This window comes from Plectropomus leopardus, chromosome 3 (assembly GCF_026936395.1).
Source record: "Plectropomus leopardus strain MGB_pleo_1.0 chromosome 3, ASM2693639v1, whole genome shotgun sequence".
Lineage (NCBI taxonomy): Eukaryota > Metazoa > Chordata > Actinopteri > Perciformes > Serranidae > Plectropomus > Plectropomus leopardus.
Window position 1 is genome coordinate 21,119,958 of NC_142178.1, and position 19,723 is coordinate 21,139,680.

General features: G+C 41.0%; 1 protein-coding gene across 1 annotated transcript in view; it reads right to left on the reverse strand.

Annotated features, from left to right (window-relative positions):
* Positions 1-10,369, reverse strand: part of mtnr1aa (melatonin receptor 1A a) — a 37,298-nt gene extending 26,929 nt beyond the window's left edge. The window contains exon 1 of the mRNA XM_042485197.2: positions 9,836-10,369. Within this exon, the coding sequence (XP_042341131.1) occupies positions 9,836-10,019 (184 nt within the window). The 5' untranslated portion in view covers positions 10,020-10,369. The remainder of the gene's footprint in view (positions 1-9,835) is intronic.
* Between the last annotated feature and the right edge of the window lie 9,354 nt (positions 10,370-19,723).

Here is a 19,723-nt window from a genome sequence, read left to right on the forward strand (position 1 = left end):
ATGTTGTGCTCTCACTCCTTTGCTTTGAAGTCACTAAATCTGTTATTTTTATAACGATGCAGGCGTCTGGGGTGTGAATGCAGAACAGTGCAGCGTCTGAGTGATAAACCACACCGCTGAACACAGACACAGTGGCCTGATAAGGCTGAATGGGACAGTGTTCACAGGGTAACATCAAATGGCATTCATGTGTCTGCCATAAAAATCATCATTACATGCCATTCAACTGAATCAGCCGGCTCACAGAGAGTGACGACGCTTTCTGATTGAGCTGTTTTCTTGTTGGTCCACTGGGCACTCGTTTTTAGACCCATTACCTTTAATAACAAAACAGAAAGAATAACAGAGATAAGACAGGAGAAATGTGGAAAAAAGGAGGTCAGTTTCCTGTGTTTGTCTGAGGAGGATTGACTGACCCTGCATATTTTTCTATTTTTTTTTCATCTGTGCCTAGCTTTAACAGTCATACAATCTGACGCATTCACAGCTGGAAGCTGCTGAGTCCAACCACAGTCTTCCATTGTTGGCCACTGAGTAGCAATGGTGGACTAAGTGCTTCATTCAAGGGCACCTTGCTCATGGAGGAGAGTGTTTCTCGCTTCCCTGTTCTCATTCTCTCAACTGGGATTCAAACTGGCACCCATCCCCATCACCAGCCTGCATCTCTAACCTCTGAGCTCCTCTGTGTGCGTGTGTGTGTGTGTGTGTGTGTGTGTGTGTGTGTGTGTGTAATCAAACAGTTACCGCTCTACAGTAAGCACTCTACAGTATGCATGTGTTATGCACAGTTCCCCTTGGATGAGCATTAGGTTTTACTTGATCTCACTGCCCTAAGCTTCCCATGTGCGTCATCCCAAGCTCCTATCATGCAGAAACAAGTTTTCACTGTATAATATTGTAAATGATTAAAAATAGCACAGGGAAGCATGGAAAGAGAGGGGGGGGGGGGTAGCTGGAGTGGTGGGGATGGAATCCTAAATGGCTGCAAATATGCCTTTCTTGTATGTGTAAGTATTTATAGACTCATTATTATGTCTTCCTTTTGAAGTGAAAACATGGTCTCCTCTGCGAGGGGAAGAGGCAGACAGAGAGCAAGAGAAAGGGAACACGCTCACGACCGGGGGGTCGCGACAGAGAAGACCAGATGCCAGACGCCTGCTCTTGTTAAATGTGGATGTCAGGCTGGTCGCTGTTTAACGCTTATCAAAATAACAAGCTTAATTCATTTTGCCCACTTGGCCATTATATAATCTGGAATCCACGGGGCTCGTGTGATAACCGTCTTGTTGCCTGACTGGCTTGATGCAAAGCGCTATTGGCAGAATTCCTCTACAGGTATGCGGTCTGACAACATAACGTCCGTAGAGAACGGTGGGGGTGTTGGATCAGAGTGATGCAAACAGACAGGGTGTCATGGAATATGAAGCCTGGAAGGTCAAAATTTAAGTGAAAAGAAAAAAAATGAGTGTGCGTGTTAGGGTGAGTAAGCTTTGGGAGAAGGAGGAGGACTACAAAGAAGGTGGGAGACTGAGATGAGGCGCAAAACTTGGCGAGAGGGAATGCGAAAACACTGCGCAGACTGTAAAACCAGAAAAAGAAAGAAACAAAAAGGTGTTTTCTCAGAGGAGAAATGTGGAAAAACACAGCCTACATTCTTATCATACAGCAGACGCATATATACAGAGTGGATTACCGCAGGCGGGCTTTGTGTGCACAGATAATCCTGCAAATATTAGAAAATCAGGAAATCGTCTAGAAGCTGAGGCACCTTGTAAAGAGTAAGTCAAATGAGCACTTGCTGGGTCAATTTTTCTTTCTCAGATGACCCTGGAAAGAGGCCCAAACCCAGCAGGACAAGGTGGCACATGCCAAGACTGAAATAGTGTGGTCAAATAGAGAAAAACAGTTTTTTTGCAGCGCAAATTTCCCATGACTATTGCTATTGATGTGACAAAACCGGAAATCCAGTTGCTTGTGGTAGAAGTAACAAACTAACATGATTGAAACAGTGACTCTGCATCAGAATAAAAATGTAACCTTCTGTCCCTTTCAATGTATGTCCGCCCCGTATGACAGGCTCACACCAATCTGCTGCCTCCCTTTTCTTGTCTTTATCTCCACTATCATGTACTGTTGTGAACCTTTCTCCCCCTCTCTCTCTCCGTTGCCGCGTCTACGGGTGAAAGGCAGCGGCAAACAAGCTGGATAAGGCTGGCAACACAAACAACGATAACATCATGCACGCAATCCCAGCAGCGGAGCCACAGCCCTGCATATATCTGCTACCTAATTAGATCTGTGTGTGATCTAATGTTTGAGTTTTAATCCTCGCAGAGAGCCAAAAAGCCCTCTGACAGGAAATCTGTACAAAGTAGATCTGCAAGCCAGGCGTAATTAAAACGTATAAAGTTCTTTTACATGTTTGAGGACACACAGGACCACTAAAAGAAACAGTTAATGCTGACTGTAAGTTATCAGGTGTAAAGCAGCCTCGGGGTACAATAGCAGGCGCTCCTTTTTTTTCCGTGTCCTGGCTGACAGCAGGGGCATTAACTAATCTATAGCTGGGAGTTAAGTGCCTCGTGAGTAAAAGAAGGAGATCTTTATCCTCTCCCACTCAATGTTCATTTATTTAACTTGGGCAAACTATAAATTAATTGCAAAGTCATGACCTGCTGGCTGTTGTGGGTCCCCAATTAGTCCGTGTTTTTCACCCACTGAGCCCTTTTCTTTCGGTCCTGATACTGTTAAGCTGCTCCACCATACTGTGCCGCTCTGATGCTTATCACAGCAATCACTGCAGAAACTGACAAACCCAGCGAGCAGCTATGACTCCCGCGCCTTCTCATATCTGTTAGAGAACAGTAGGAATGATAGGACTCCGTCAGCCAGATACGAGCTTTAATTAAATAAAGTTGTCTATTACGTTACTGTTTGCATTACCTTGTGTTTTCCTTCACATTATAATGGACTCCAGGATAAACACTCGGGCTGGTATCAAATTCAAATCCAACAATTCAATCATGATGAAAAGCACCAAATATGCGCTGAGATTGTGTTTATTTTATAAGGAGTATAATCTGATAATGTCTTGGCACACAGTAGATACAGTGCAGTGCCTCTTGTAACAACTTCAGCATGCAGGCGCACTTTCTAACCTGTGGCCTTTTCAGTCATTGAGGGTTCCTTTAATAATTGGATCTTTGGGGCCCACTTTGACCCCTGCAAAATACTGTTTTGCTTTACAGAAAAGCTGAATCTCTCATGCTTAGGAGAGAGACTTTAAAGATCAAGTTTCAATGAATACAGTTGTTCAGATACCAGTATGAGAAAAGCCTCAGACACAACAATAAAATGCTGGATCGGGTATCAGCAAGTACGCAAGTCTTTGCTCCAATCCGATGCCGCAATTTATAGATAAACTTTAAAGTAGTTCAATACCTGAAAGAAATGTCAGTTTTCCCTGATGTCATTTCTTTCTCTTCTGCTCTAAAACAATGGCTAACACAGCAAGTTTGCTGTGCAGCCACTGGCAACTACTGTTTTAGAGCAGCGAAGAAGAACTGATGCCCTGTAAACTGTTTAACCTAAGCAAAATGCCAGCAATTTAAATACTATAGCATTCATTCTCTATGTATTTTTTATTGTTTTATTCTGACCATACAACAATGGCAGCATTTTCTACATAATAAAGAGTTAGAAGTTTACAGCTGTTTATATTTCCTTAATGCAATGGCATGGGATCTGTACTCAGTATCAACTAATATGCAAGATCCAGTATCGTTATCGGGCAGGACAAAATGTTACCAGATCAAAAGATTGATTGCTTTGAATAATAAATTGTTTCTACTATGGTTTTCATCAAATTGCATCTACTCAAATCTAGACTGAATCTGAGTATGCAAATATTTTTCATTCCAAGAGATTAACGGCTGCACACGATATGTCTCCTACTTCACTGAAAAGTCAGTTCTCAGCAAAGGTGTAGATTTCAGGGGCACACAGGGGACACGTCCTCCTCAATATTTAGGGCATGTACATTTGTGTCCCTAAATAAAAACAAGAAAGTAGCAGAGAAGAAAATTAAAGACATTAACACCATAAATTGATGCAGAAAAGGTGCAAATTGGTGCATAAAATTAACCAGATTGCAGGAAATTAAGTGGTCAATGCTTAAAATATTTTGGAAGACGACCCCCAAACCCCCCATTTCATGTCTTCTATATGCGCTGGAGGTTTCAAGCTTCCACATTGCACTTCTGTAAGTAGCATTCTGGACCACAATCAGCTTCCACGCTAGTTGAGCCGTCACAGAATCATGCTTGTACAGACACATTTCCAAATCTTATTTAAAGTTATAATCCTTACCATTCTCACAAAACCCAGTTTTTGATACCATCTTTGGTTCATCGCTATTCACTTTACTTTTCTCGCTTTACACTGTGTCAGAGCTGTTTTAAGTTACTGCTAATGCAAACGGATCATCCCACTGCCGCCGCTTCACATTAAAAGCTTTCAGCTGGCTCCAAATCAACCAGGACTGAAATCTTAAGGATTACAACTTTAAGGTGGGCACAGAGGCACGACTCCCCCTTCGGAAGATGAATGCCAAAACAGCCTTCTAGTATCAAACTCTGCTCATGCATCATGCTGCACAGTAAAGCTCAAACGCCCAAGTAAAGTAACAAAAAGCAAAACACATTTTGATTGGAGGGGAACGAATATAAACTTTAAAACTTCACCATCCTAAAGCTAGACTTTGAAAAAACAAGGGCTTTGATCACGATGTGGTACAGAAACTGCAATGGTAAAATCATTCTGGCTCTTATAAAACAAAGGCAGCTCGACTTTCTTGCCACAGCTGCACTCAACACTCCCGTCTCTCAGTCACTGTGGGTGAAACTGTAGCGCTGTAAGCCAAAGGGGGGCACGGCAAGGTTCACAAAGAGCCCGCCTTGTCATCGGAGGTGGGAACACACGATACAGCCACCCGATATTGATACTGCTGGCAGAGGATACATTACGCAGTGGAGCTTGACAACAATGCCTGCTGCCTTTTTTAGAGACACAAGTCTTCTCAGCGTTAATGCATTCTTCATCTAAACTTTATGATAAAAGTTTTGTGAACCGGTGTTTGGCCATGCAGGAAACACGCAGAGATTACCATAAGTAGTAAACACAGCCATTCAAGCGGGCGGTGGTGCAGATGGTCCCTGAGCACAGCAGGAGTTAGGAAAGTGATATTGTTGGAGAACTAAACGTAGGATTTTTAGGGGAAATTATAACATGGCCAGGTGTTTCAGATGCAAGAGCAACATAAAAAAATGCTTACCCAATTTCAACTCAGCAAAATGACCTCAAATCAACTTTTTTAATTAAAAGAAGTATTTATCCGTAAGAGACACGAGCACATTCTTTCTGCTCTGTTCCGACACAACAAATTCAACCCAAGAAACTTGCTGTTCCACAGTTTAATCACGCTCGTGCAATCTGGACACAGATACACGAGCCCCTGATAAAGCCTGGTCTACAAAAGGATTACAGTTTCTCACAAAATAAGTCTCTCAAATGGCTTCCCTCGTGATGAAAAAGAAACAGGATGCTGCGAAATCAACATCTACTACTACGTACGACGTCTACAGAGGGGGATTTGTTTTCTTTTCACAGTCATGTCTTTATTAAGCTCTGCAGCGCTGAGCCAATTTCCTTTTAGAATCTCCCAACAAAGCCAATGGATATTTAGAAACCTAAAACACTCATTTTAATTGGAGACACACACAAATACCACTTAATTCTGCATTAATGCCCCAAAATATTCATTACGCTCACACAGCAATAATGCTCTAACTGAAACAAGAGGTGTAATGAATGATCGGAAATAACACTGTGCCGGCACACAGCCAAGTTGCACAACACTGAAAAAAGGGATAAACTCTATGACAACCTCAAAAGCAGACAGCCCCGCTGCAAAGTGGAGCTCTACCCGAAACCCTTGGCACACTGAGGTTTCTCTTTGTCTGTCACTTCAGACTGTGAATGGTACAGTAGGCAGGTTTAAACCTCCTCTGCTGTGGAACATATAAAGTTTTCTGCTTTGAGAACAATCAGGAAAAAGAAAACAGAGCTGGTGTGACACAAATAAGACTCTACTGATTTCCCACAGACATCTCGCACCTCTCTTTCGCTCTCATTGACTGGCTCAAGCTGACAACACACAAATGGAAAAGAGCGTGATGCCATTGTTGTCCTGTGAAGATGCTGACACCCAATCCTGCAGGGACACTACATTGACCATCAAGGACTGCTCAGATTTTCCACTTTGCCACTAAGCTTAAAAATTTATATGTTAACCCCTTTTTCTCAGCATGTGGTATCAGCACATTGTCTTCTCTGACAATATGAAACATAAGAAGCTACGAGCGCCGGATCAGAAAAAAGAAATTGGCACAATCAACCGGATAAAAAGGCAATGTGACAGCATTCACAAAGGGCTGCCAGGTTTGATGTTCTCATCTGCTGTCATAAAAAATGTAGACAAAATTAGGGATGCAAAAATTTATCGGTCACACATTGGTACTGGCCGTTATTCTGCAAATCAGAGGAGATTCACTGATGGCAGCGGTCGATGTTTATCCATTATGGTAGATACATTTTGCGTGGGCAATAAAGCAGGGCCTGAGACTAACAGCGTCCGGTTGTTCTGGAGACAATAGAGAACATGTTTTGGAATAACAGAGATCCTCATATGCCATCAGTACCAAAGGATGCAGAGGGACACACCTTATTGTTTGCCTGATAGTGTTACATCGCTAACATCTAATCTGTGTTGACATCGGCAGGAGGAGAGCTGGTTTACGTTAGCTGTTAGCGGCTGGAACTAACAGCTCACAGAGGTTGCAATGCAACCGAATTACATTGAGACGCATTCAAGCTCACTTAAAAATTACTGTTTGGCGAAGGTTAATTATGAAGTTCTCAAACTGTGTACAAATGTTATCTTGTAAAACGTAGTTTTTGGTGACAAACTTGAATAATTTCTTGTATAAAGGAGAAATTTGTTGTTTTTCAGCAATATAAAATAGATATTAGAGATAGAATAATGGACTACCTAGTATAAAGGCCCTTTATTTTTTATGTTTTTCAGGTGAAAGGTTATTTTAGTTTGTTTCATAAATGCATATGATTGTATATGTGCTCATTTAGTGATGAAGGATTAAATGACTTCACAGTTCACTTTTTTAAGTACAAAAACGATGATTTCTTTGTTTCCCTGACACAAAACGGTGAATAAATGAAAACAAATGAAAACAAACTACAACAAAAACATTCCAAGAAATCTCACTTCAGCCAAACAGCTAGCCAAAACAGTCCGAAGGGGCCATTCCTTGTTGGCATCTTTTGTTTTTTCTTCGGCATGAATTTAAACATTTTATCTACAACAGAACAGGTACATTTCATATGATTTATTGGCACTGAGATGAGCTCTCAGCACTGATTCTGTATCCAGCCATGCAGCTCAAACTGCTCACCATGTGTTGTTGGCTTCATGCTCACTCGCTCACTGGCCATTTCGTGCACTGACTTAGGGTTTTTGGCCACGCGGAGACAGCACTGCTGCTGCTGCCTGCAATGTGTGACCACAGCGCCTGCCAGGTTCTCCACTGAGTATATTTCATTACTCGTTATTTAATTTATCCCCTTGTTGTTCGACTGCTGTGCAATCTCTAACAACATTTACTTCATGCCAAGAAAATTTATGCCCACTTGTATTTCCGTGGAGGAGTTTACATCTATTCAAAAACAGGAAATTGAATTCTTTGTGGACAGAAAATGTGGCAGTTATAACTCACTCCTGCAAGTTCAGATTGCTCAGTCCGAGGCAGATTTGTGGCTGCACGTCAAACAATCATCTGTGGCATCAAATTCCCACAGATAAGGGCCAGTAAAACAAACACTAACGGCCCGCCCCTCATCAAAACATTCCAACAGTGATGAAAGTATGAATGGAAAAGTTTTTCCATCAATCAATAGGTCTGCCAACTCGCATACAATTTGCCAATGGCTTGCTGAACTGAAAATTGTTGGAGCCTTAAGTTAGGCATGCACGCCTTCAGAACTTGAATGGAAAGTAGCGGATGCGCTTCAAAGGCATGAACCTGAGGAACCACGTCATCAGTCTGCGGCGTGAGACTTGTTAGTATTCACGGACAGTTTTGCGAAACACAATTAAGCTGAGGGTTTTTTTCATCAGCTCCTTTTGATCCTCAAACGCTGGATATTTCCTCAGGACGCCGGGTTGAAATTCAGCGTGATATGAAGAAAATTGATTTGTCCAATGAGCTGAATAAATAAATGGTCATTCTAGCTGCTAATGATCAACCACACACAACATTAAAGTGTTGAATATGCAGATAATATAAGTATGCTTGATTACATTCCTGCTTCTGCTGGTTATGACCTCCTTGCATATAATTACTCATAATTAATGGAACAACTTCAAAGATGATGCTTCATAAATTCATCTCCCCTCTTGACCCATGCTTTGTTTACATGCAATATGACTTACAAAATCATACATTTACAGTTTCAGAGACAAATTCTATTTCAAAACAGCTGGCTCTGTTAAAACACACAAATCCAGGGCAACTACTGCACAGCCGCATGTGCGCTTTATCAAATGCTGATAATCGTAAAGGAATGGGAACACGCAGGGAAATCTCAGTAAGAGGCAATCATCTCCCTGCACATCCTGGATAGCACTTAATATTCCTCTCTGTGGCTCTCCGCTCTCTATCCACATGATGGAAATCTATTCTGACCCTAGCATTTCTGCGGTGAGTGAAATGGTAATGTCAGAAGTGTATTTAGCAAATCACCCTACTATAGCCTCCAAATGATGACAGCCATGATATGTGTAGCTGCCAGTCAGTGTGTGCAGACCTAAGCAGGAGGGAAGCCTCTTGGGTTTTCCCAGCAGCGCTCTGTCCTCAGACTATTACATTATGAGCGTTTTACCACCTTAACTGAGCAAGACAAACACTGTTATGTCAATCTTGTACCAACTCGCGGGCGCACAATTTAATCCACAGCCCATATCTTAATTAAATTCACGCGGAAGTGGTGCGCATAAAAAAAATGCACACATGGCACACGTTTCATCGTTGACCGGGTAATACATTAAAAAATTATGTTGTCATTATCATTATTAAATTAAATTTCCTGGCTAGAGTAACATCGATAGTGGAAAAGCCCGGGGAAGCATTAGTCTGAGCAGTGCCGGGATGGGCGCTGGGCTTTCCCCGTGGCTTCAGACTGTCAATAATTGCTATAGTGTTTCTCTTTGCTTTGCGCTCCTCTGAGCTTGCTTAGCTGCTCGTACTTGCGGTAGGTCAGAGACATTATATCTGCTTCAAAAGTGGGCTATGGCAAGAAGAGGTCGATTTGAGCTGACCATTACAATCAGCCATACTGTACACGGTAACTACAGAATACAATTCTGGGAAAAAGTATAAGTGTTTTGAGTAAAGTGACAGAGGAAAACAAAAAAAGAACCCCGTTAATTAGGAGATGTGTGTTGACAAGGTTACAGCGCGCGGCATCTGACCAGGTTCAAAATGACAAAAATAAAACGTTTCTGTCGCTCACAATAACACAGCGCTCAAGTAGCAGAATATGTCACACTCTTTTAACGAGTAAACTTATTCTAAAGTTGTATGAGCAGGTCCTCACTTTAAAAATATGACAGAATTTTTGTTTTGATTTTAAACGCGGCCAAGTTTAACCGCGCGCGTCGCCACGGACGCACTTTCCCCTCTGACTTTTTTTTTTTACTCACCTGCGTTTCTGAGCTTCTTGTTTCGATACACGGAGAAGATGACCAAGAGGTTGCCCAGGATGTCAACAATGATAGTGAAGATGAGGAAGCAGCCCAAAGTTGTGGTAACCCACGGCGGGCGGTTCAGGACGGTGTCACTGGGGTCTGGCGAGGAGCTGTTCAGGTGAGACCCATTTATAACCATTGTATACAGTCTCTGAACTTTCTCAACTGGCCCAAATTCAACGTGCCTTGACTCCCCGTGCGTCTTAAGAGAGCCTGAATTTCGGAGACGCTGGTGGTGGGATAAAGCCTCCCGCGGCTTTCATCTTCATCCTCACCACGCGCGCTTTATTTCCTCCTCCTTCTTCTTCACCTCCTCGCGTGGACTTCACCCAGCTGCCGCGGATCAGCTCTGGTAGTCTCCCCCTCACTCTGCTCGCCTCGGTGTCACTTCTGCGCCCGTGTGCCATTCACTTTGTCGGTACGCATGTGTGACATGAAGCCGCAACTTCAAACCTTCCCAGCATGTGATCAAACAGTCCGGAGAGGAGCTGCTTTTTATTTTGGGGGAGAAACACTGTCGCCTGCCGACAGAGACTCGGAACAGCAGTTTAATGGCTCGGCAAAGCGTCCTACTTCTTTTCATTTACCGGATGCGTGTTCATTCATGGCTTTGCGGTCGCTCGCTTCGCTTTATCTCAGCAGCCCATTCATTATCATTGGAAGAATCATTCATGTTTTATCTGTTTCAGGAGAAAAAGGCACACATGCTTACAGCGCCTACAAGACCGCAGGAAACTGTCTAATCTCAGCCCACACGGATGCACAAGCATGCAGCTGATTGAGGGTGATTTACTCTTTATATTATGCACATTTAAAATTCACATTATCACAGGTTTTCCAAGAGGTCAAAAAAGGATCCCCAACTTTATGGGGAGTCAACTTTTGGCCCACACTTTGCACTGGAAATGCATTTTAAATATTTTTCACACTGATTTTATTCTGTACAACTTAAATTACTGGCTTATCCGACTCTCATACTAATTGCTGATACTAATAAAGGTGTATTGTTCGAATATCCCTGAGAATGGATGCCATTATGCTATTGTTAGTTAATGATGTTCACAATAAATGGGTCACCCACCCCCACCTACACACACACACACACACACACACACACACAAGCAGCCCATTCTTGAGCTGTCTCAGAAAATGACAGCTTGTCATAATAAAATGGGAAAACTCTCATCTAATGGTTTATTTTTCATCCGCAAATTTGAATGCTGGCAATTACAAGAATATCATGTCTGAGAGAGACTGTAGACTGATCTGCTGTATCTATCAGCCCACCACTCCTGTCATCAAGTCCTCCAAATCAGTCCCTCTGTTAGTATAGCCTTTCTATATACAGCAGTTGCTCTCAACCATTTTTACTAATCACAAAAGGAAGCAATATATTCATTGCAAAACATCAACTCCAAAGTGCTACGAGTTAAAGTTGCAAGTCAGCCAAAAGGTGATTTCTTTTTTTTTTTTTTTTTTTTTTGAGGACTTTTTTTATCTCTCTTGGGAGAAGTGGTGTTGTTTTAGTTACACGCACAGGAAATTAGGGCTGCAACTAACTATTATTTTTATTGTTGATTCATCTGTCAATTATTTTTCATTTAATCAGTTAGTTGTTTGTTTTACAAAAAAATCAAAAAATGTTGAAAAATGTGGATGAGAGTTTCCCAGAGCCCAAGATGACGTCCTTATATGTGTTGTTTTTTCCACAACCAAAGACATTCAGTTTACTGTCATAGAGGAGTAAAGAAACCAGAGAAGATTCAAAATTTAAAAAGCTGAAATCAGAGAATTTTGACTTTTTTCCTCTTTAAAAAGTTTTGCATTAGCATTCACTGCAGCTTTACAGGAAGTACACAAATAAATGCCTTAGTTGTGATGAGACGCCAGAGTGATGAGGCTGCCACATTGTGCTCCAAGCTTAAAGCTGATTAAAAACAATGCCAAATCAATGAATTGCCCTCTTCGTCGTCATGACATGACAGTAAACAAGAAACAAACTTCTTACATTATTCACCAAAATGCCTACAGCAGTGAAGAGCTCTGACTTTACAAAAATAAATCTGTAAATACATAAATGGCCCCAAAACTAAATAACAATATTGACAGCTCACTTTTTAAGACACAATGAGGATACTTTTAAATGTAGTTACCAATTTAGAATCCTTTTTTCATCCATCTTTTTTTTTTTTACATATTTCACTAATTTTCGAGTGATCAAGCCGTGATGTTCTTTTATTCTGAAGACACTCATTTTTTCTGTCCATCACAAATTATTATTACGCTACAACATCCCAAAATGATAAGCAATAATAATCTTGAGCCGCCTTTTGAACTTATCCTTTATCCTCCGTCTCATTGACTCGTGTCATATAATTTCCAAAAGCTCTTTATTATTGGATATTTGTGAATCTCATTCAAGCAAAATATGATCATTATCTCTGCTTATTAATCTCTCTACATTACATTTGAGGTCGGCCCAATCTTTGCACTGAATTGTCTGCGGGACATTGTTCAGCACATGTAATCTTTAGTGCATACACTTTACAAGAAGCCCTGCTGTATATCAAAATAAAGTGGAGGGAGGAAAAAGCAGCAGCAAGGGCAGATTTTGAATAATTACAGCAGTTAGTGAGACAGCAGACATATTGTAAGAAACAGTAAAAGACGGGAGGAAAGGAAAGACATTTGCTGATGTTCAATCATTTCCATTATGCTCGGTGATAAAAGAAGCTTTAGCAGCATCAGCAGAACAAATGGAACATTTTTTAGCTACTTCATCAGAGCTGCATATAAATTGCCTGTGATTCAACATCTACATTTTATGGTAAAAGAGTTGCTCTTCTTTTACTGGAAATTAACAGGATATGAGTTTTTTAATGACCAACAAAGAAATGTTATTTGCTCCAATTAAATCCAGTCTCAACCACTGCAAATCTATACCCACCCTTGAGTCATGAATGCTGTAAAGAAAGACTCCTGTTATTTCAAATTAACATTTCATCATCTTATCAAACATCTTACAGATGGTACAATTTCAGCTCCACACATTTATTTTCTCAGTTTTTGCATTAGGAAATATGAACTGTACCAACAGTGCAGCCATCGTGCCTTTTTTTTCAATTTTTTTCAAAAGAAGATAAAACCTTTTTTGGACATACTTGTGGAAGCAGTATACGCTTCAGGCCTCTGGGCGGGCAGTTCCCATGGCAGCAGTTGACTGATATTTTAGGGCCAGCATTGCTAGGAGACACGCTTGTCAACCGACCACGTGCACTACTGGCCGGAGCACATCATAGCCCTGTAGCCTTAAATCTGATTCCCACTGGGCACTACTTTTCATTCATACTATTTCAACACCTGCTGAGTGCCTGACAGCTCACAACCTACAGTCCACCCGTGACTGGAGCATGTCATGGCCCTGTAGGCTACAAACACTGATACAACACATATTTTATCTCAGATTTTCAAAAGGCTTTTGTGCTGTTTCTATTCCCTTACAATATTTGGGAGGACTCATAGTAATGTAAAGTTTGTGTTTCACTCAGAAAATAAAAGCTGGCAAACTGGATTAACTAGCTTCCACTTCAAAATGTTAGCGATAATTCAAAGCCCAACCTGTTCTCATCCCAAGTCATCACATATCGCTGCTTTATCAGTGGACTTTCATGCCTACATATTACACTCTAGGTATCCTCCTGCATCTGCTGTTGATGTTCTGGATTGCCACAACTAATGCCGGGATGTCAACAAAAGCACATGGTTAAGTTAGGTAACAAAGGCATGGGTTTTTGGGTTAAGAAAAAGAAAGAAAAACAAAAGTAGGTGGTTAGATTTAGCAACAAACATCATGTTTTGGCTCGACAATCACACGAGAAGCAAACACTGGGCTCCCAGTTGAAAGTCCAGGGGGTTTTGGACCCATCCACCACCCCTCCCGCCCCATAGGGCCTTCTAACTCCTTGTGTTGCGTAGGGTCTGTTGCTACTGCACAGACTCCGGCTCTGAATGACGTCACCAGCGCAGGAAGGCAGCAGGTGTTTGCTGGATATTTTAGCTTCACTTAAGCATGGCAGGAATAAGTGGGGACACATCATCCATCTTTATTCACAGTCTACAGCTGTGATGCAGTATGCCCCACAATGCAGACGCAGCAGGCTGAAGTCGCAGTTTGCAGTGTCATTCATGCGTGTCTTCAGCCTTCACTTTTGTCATTGCATATGGATGTAATGGAGGATTATGTAAGTAATAGGAAGAGATGTTATTAGCAGCTGAAAATGTATTCTGCTGGATTTACTGAAGATTTCCAATTGTCAGTTTTACAGGCGAATTTAACTTGACCATCAATGGACTCTAAAATCACTAAAAATCGTTGACTAAAATTATCTTTGTTTTGTTAAGCTAGTCAAGTGTGCACTAACTAGAGATCAATACGTCATCATGTCTTTTCAGAGTTAAGTGATCTCATTGTAATTCCATGTCTGACCTGCACTGTGGATCTCGCTCACAAAATGAAAGCTGCAGGGCATATTTGCATGACAGCATTTTGTTAATTAATTTTGCCCTCAGTGTTGTGTTCATCCCACGCCATCTAAATGAGGGAGTCTAGTTAGTGTTAAACTTTTTTTATTGCCCCACTCACACAGATATTTTATCAATCAAATTACAGCACTGACGAATCTCTTTTCTCCCGGAAAGTGGCATTGTAAAAAAAAAAAAAAAAGGAAAAAGAAAAAAGAAATCCTTTTGGGAATTAGTAATAAATGACTGAAATCAAGCCAAAATACATACACTGGTTGCCTTAACAAAAACGACTTGATTTTAATCATGCACGCTGAAATATTTCTTCTTTTCTCTTCAAAATGCCATTATTTCATGTCAGTTTGAGTTTTCCCTGCTCTGCCTTTACAAGCATTCAGAGCAAAAAGACTTTTATCTAATGGATAATTGAAGCGGTTTATAAATCAGTCATTTCCGCAGCAGAGAAGCAAGCAAAGAACATGTAACCCATCCCAAGACAAGTCATGAACAGGCATTTGAGATGAAGACAGACATATCTGCAGAATATTGTGTTTTGTTTTGACTTTCTTGCTTTTAAGAAATCACAGTGCTGCTACAAGAGTTTAGTTGTACTAAAATGCTCTTAAAGAGCAAATAAGATAATGCCCCGCCGTAGGACGCACTTGTGAACACTTTAAACCATGTTGTCGTTTTCTTCTTTAGAGAAACATGAGAAGTAAGAGATGAGGCAGAAGTACTTTTTGGATTTAATGCCAGTTGAGCACCTTTGAATTTAAAGTGACTTAAACTGACAGAGCAGAAAAAAAAACAGAAATCAATCTTCTTAAAAACACCTCCGCAGAAGCTTCTTCACTTTATTGGCTAAATTAAGGAGACAATTAAAAAGACAGGGCGAGATGGAGGGAGGAGATGTACGGTCTGGTTTCATCATCACGCCAAACAGACAAACAGGTTCAACAGAGCTGTCATGAGTTTTGTGGGGGAAGGAGGGGATGGAAAGGGGAAGGGTGAAAGTGGGAAAAGGAGAGTGGGAGAGAAGTGTTGTGTGTGGGGGAGGGAAGGGGCAGATGCACCCGTGATGAGGCCAGGAGGGTGCTGAGAGGACCCCCCCACACACACACACACACACACACACGCACACGCCTGCCCGTGTCTCTCATTTGAGAGAGCTGTCAGCAAAATGAAGGAGAGGAGACAGAAGTAATGTAATGAGCGCGGTCTCGACACAGCCCCGGCATGTCTCTGCTGCTTCACTGGTCATCACTACATCCCACAGAGAAACAAGAGTGTTTGCTTTTATCTGCCGATGCTCCCTCCTCCTCTTCCTCCACCCGGTCGGTTGCCATGACAACAGTGGAGCTCCACCCAGGAAAGAGATGTGTATGCTGGTAGAAAGAGGATTATTGGGGTCAGTGGTCTCTGCGTGTGTGCGTCTGTCTCTCTCACGCACATACACACGTTTTCTCACGGCACATGATTCTGCACTGACACATAACAATACAGTAACTGGTTTACTTTACATGAATGGATGAACAGTTTGTTTTGTTTTGTTAATATTCTTAATTTAATTGTTCAATCAATCAGTGACAGTGAAGCTGTGAAATTCTGACTTTTAGTCCCTGTTATTGGACAAAACTCCATTATACTGAATGCTGCCCATATTTTTGTTAGACCCTCCATATCTAGTGAATGTCCATTCCTTTAAAGTCTACATCTCCATTCGTAACACATACTTACTTATTTTTTTAAAATGTGTTTTGTAACAGTGTTGTCCTTAACAAGTAGCCCTGCTCATAGACTATATAAGTAATGAATGTCACTCCCGTGATATCACCCATTATTTTTTGGTGTGCTTCAAATTTGCCGTCTTGTTTTTTGAAGTCAGAAGTGACAGTGAGCGAGGGGTGGATCTTACTCAGACTGTGGCGATGCCTTGCAGACAGTCTGTAGGTCAAGTAGCCACGCTTACACACGTGTGTAACTTTAGGCTTTAATAAAATGTAAACAGACAAGCTACATAAAAATGCATCCTCTGTACAGTTGTCCTGAATGTGTAAATTAGCTGTAGAGACCAGAGCTGCTCTTGTACCAGGCTGTAAACATGTTTATTTCCGCTGTAAAGTCGGGCATTTTAACAGTGAGGCCTATGCGTGTTGACTCACTCTTGGAGCTAGCCTGAAGTGGTCATTAGATGAAGTACAGTTTTTGGCACTTCTGCATTGGCATCATTTTTCAGCCTTGGAGGTTGCCACTTGCACGTAATATATTTTTTCTGGTTCTGATGTGAATATGAAATAAGATCCAGGGAGTCAGCCTTGGATGCTGCTGCTTGAGCCTGCTCCAAAAGTTGCTTGATAATTTATGTCTTGTTGCTGTCTCGTTAAAACCATGTAACAAACAAACAAACAAACAAACAAACAAACAAACAAACAAACAAGCAAGCAAACAATCAAACAAACAAACGTTTTGGTTTACATTACAGTCCATATAAACACTCCATCCTTTATTGGAAAATTTTAATATCACCAAATAAAATATTAAAAGTTTGAAAACATTTTCACAAAATAAAGTCAAGCTAAGCTTCCTTGATTTAACAAGATTCATCATAAGCTATTAATGTACCACAACTAGTGTTTCTATGTATAGATAACTCAGTTGCCAGAGTAAATGTTGGCATTGTAGTTTCTGCAGTTTAAGGATGTTATATTTGTACATTTCCTATTTAGGGGATATGCTGAAACTTTATGTTTCAATTTTCAATTGCCAAAACTGTGGTTAAGTTGGTTAAGTTTAGACATAAAAATCTGTTGGTTAAATTTAGAAAAACATCATGTTTTGGCTTAAGATACCCAGTTTGGACATGTCCCATACCATCCACCATCCACTCCTGCTCTTAAAGAGAAACTGAGCTCAGATACATGAAATGTCACATATGTATCTGTTCTGCGGTTTACAGAAAAGTATTCCAGCATTCTAGTGACCGGACTGAATAACTCTTGTAAATCAATAAGAAAATAAGAACATCAAGGTTTAGGAAAGGGAACCAAGTGAAATAATTAAGTTATTTCAAGTAGAACGGGTTAACACGGAGATTAGTGTTTGGTCATTAGGTGCACTGGTAGACACATTCACTGCTCATTCAGTGTCTGGCTGCTGCTCTCTCCGCCTTACTGAGCACAGTCAATTCACGGCAAAATATTAACGACTGCAAGTTGTAAAAACGTTGCTAAAAGGGTCTACATGCTGTCAAATCTAAATGGACTAAACTGGCAACTGTGGTCTTCAAGCCCAAACCAATGACCCCTCATGATGTCACTATGAAATCATCTGGATTATTTTATCACACTTCTCTTCATTTATGCCTTTTTACACGGTTGTTCTGTTGTAAATGTGTCCATATTTTTGCTAATAATACCATTAATGTTACATTTTAGCTGGAATTTTAGCCCAGTCGTCAGAGGAAAATGTCGGCATTGTAAATTTCTGAAACCACAAATAAGATACATTTGTACATTTTATACAAATCATCAACACTTCCACAGCGATGTAGCTCTAAATACATGTACAGGAGCTGATTGAGTCATCGAGAGGAGGAGGGGAGAATAGATGATGTGAAACCTGAGCAATACCACTGTTAGAGACCAACAAACAACAAAAGCGGTTGTTTTTGGCTCCATTTTGGCACCAAAATCATGTATTTTAAGCCAAAACATGATCTTTTCCTTACCACAGTGTCTTTGTGCCAAACTATAACCACATGTTTTCCACGTGTTGTTGAAATGTAAATGAGTTTAACATATTTTCTACATCATAACGGTCAAATGTTTTCAAAAACTTACAATGCCAACATTTATTCTGGCAGTTGGGATGGGAATTTAATTATTATTCTCTCAGATGGTCTGATTGGGTACATTATCGTTAACAAACACAGCTCGGCTTAAGTATCTCCTCCACAGTGACACACGTCATTGAGATGTTTGATGCAGCTGAATTTGACATGACAGGAGTTTTTCTGCCTGCTGATTCTGTTGTGACTTTGTTCTCCTGCAGCAGCTCAGACTCCCTCGCTGTCGGCATTGTCTGTGGAGAATAATGTTTGGTCAGACAGCTGAGGTGGGTCGATGTTAATATCAGCTCTGAGTCTCTTTGTATAGATCAGACATGTGAGGGTGGGGGGGGGCATCATTCTCATGAATGACTGGACAGATTTTTCTCTTCAGACACTCGGTATTGTATAGACATGTTTAAACAACACTCGAGCCTCTTGTTAATCACCCTCTGCGTTTCTCTCAGACACTGTTTGATTTGACTTGATATGTGAGGTATTTTAATATTTGCATTTCGTCTGAAGAACTTCAGCTTGCATTCATAAACAGTCTTGCGCACACAGTCTGTGCAAACAGCAAATCATAGCTTGAGGTGTGATTGATGAAAAACTAATCTCGCTGTCAAAAACTCTGGATTACACTGACTGTTTTGATGACTTTCTGTGAGAAAAAGTTTTATGATGTACACGTGAGCTGCATAAAGAAGGTATGTGGACCTATTTTTTTTATTTAAATATGTGTCTATTCAGCTGTAAGGAAAAAGAGACTTATCACTGGCACACAGAGCAGTGTGGGGGGAAATATTGCAGAGCTGACGTCATGTAATCACTGTGCGGGTTTTCATACCAACCGGTCCATGAACCGACTGATTTGTGTTCTGTCGTTCATCCAGAAGGATCCACTGAGTGAAATCATTTGATGAGACTCCACGTGTCTCTTGTTGGGTTGCTCTGCTGCTTTCACCCTGCTCTCCTTCAGCTTTAAGAAATTGTCAAATGCAGCCATCTTGTGGTTTTCATACAGTATTACTGACTCACAGCCTCCCGAGTGAGAGCTAATAACCACATCCTCTGACGCCGAACACCTCCTTTCCCACAGTCCTTCATTTGTGATTCCATAGTATGAATAATGCATTAATAAGTATGAAAATCTTAATTTATTTAATGGAAGAACATCTGGTGCCTTTTCCAGAGTTAATTGGATCCACCAAGCATGAGATTAAGCAGCACATGAGTGGCTGCAAAGTGATTTGATTACCAGCCAGAGTTTGGGATATACGTTCTTTTTCACATTATACCTCTCAGACCGGAGCTGTTTCATTCATCACATGAAACTTTCTGAAAATGTTGTTTATTCTGCAACCCAACTGAGAAATAGTTGTCCATTCCGAGTCTCGCTCTGAGCAACAGCCTCCTTTTAGGGTGAGCATGTAAAAATGGAGTCAAGTTTAAACCGAGGAATGTCTATCTGCACTATCAGCGCAGCGTGATGACAA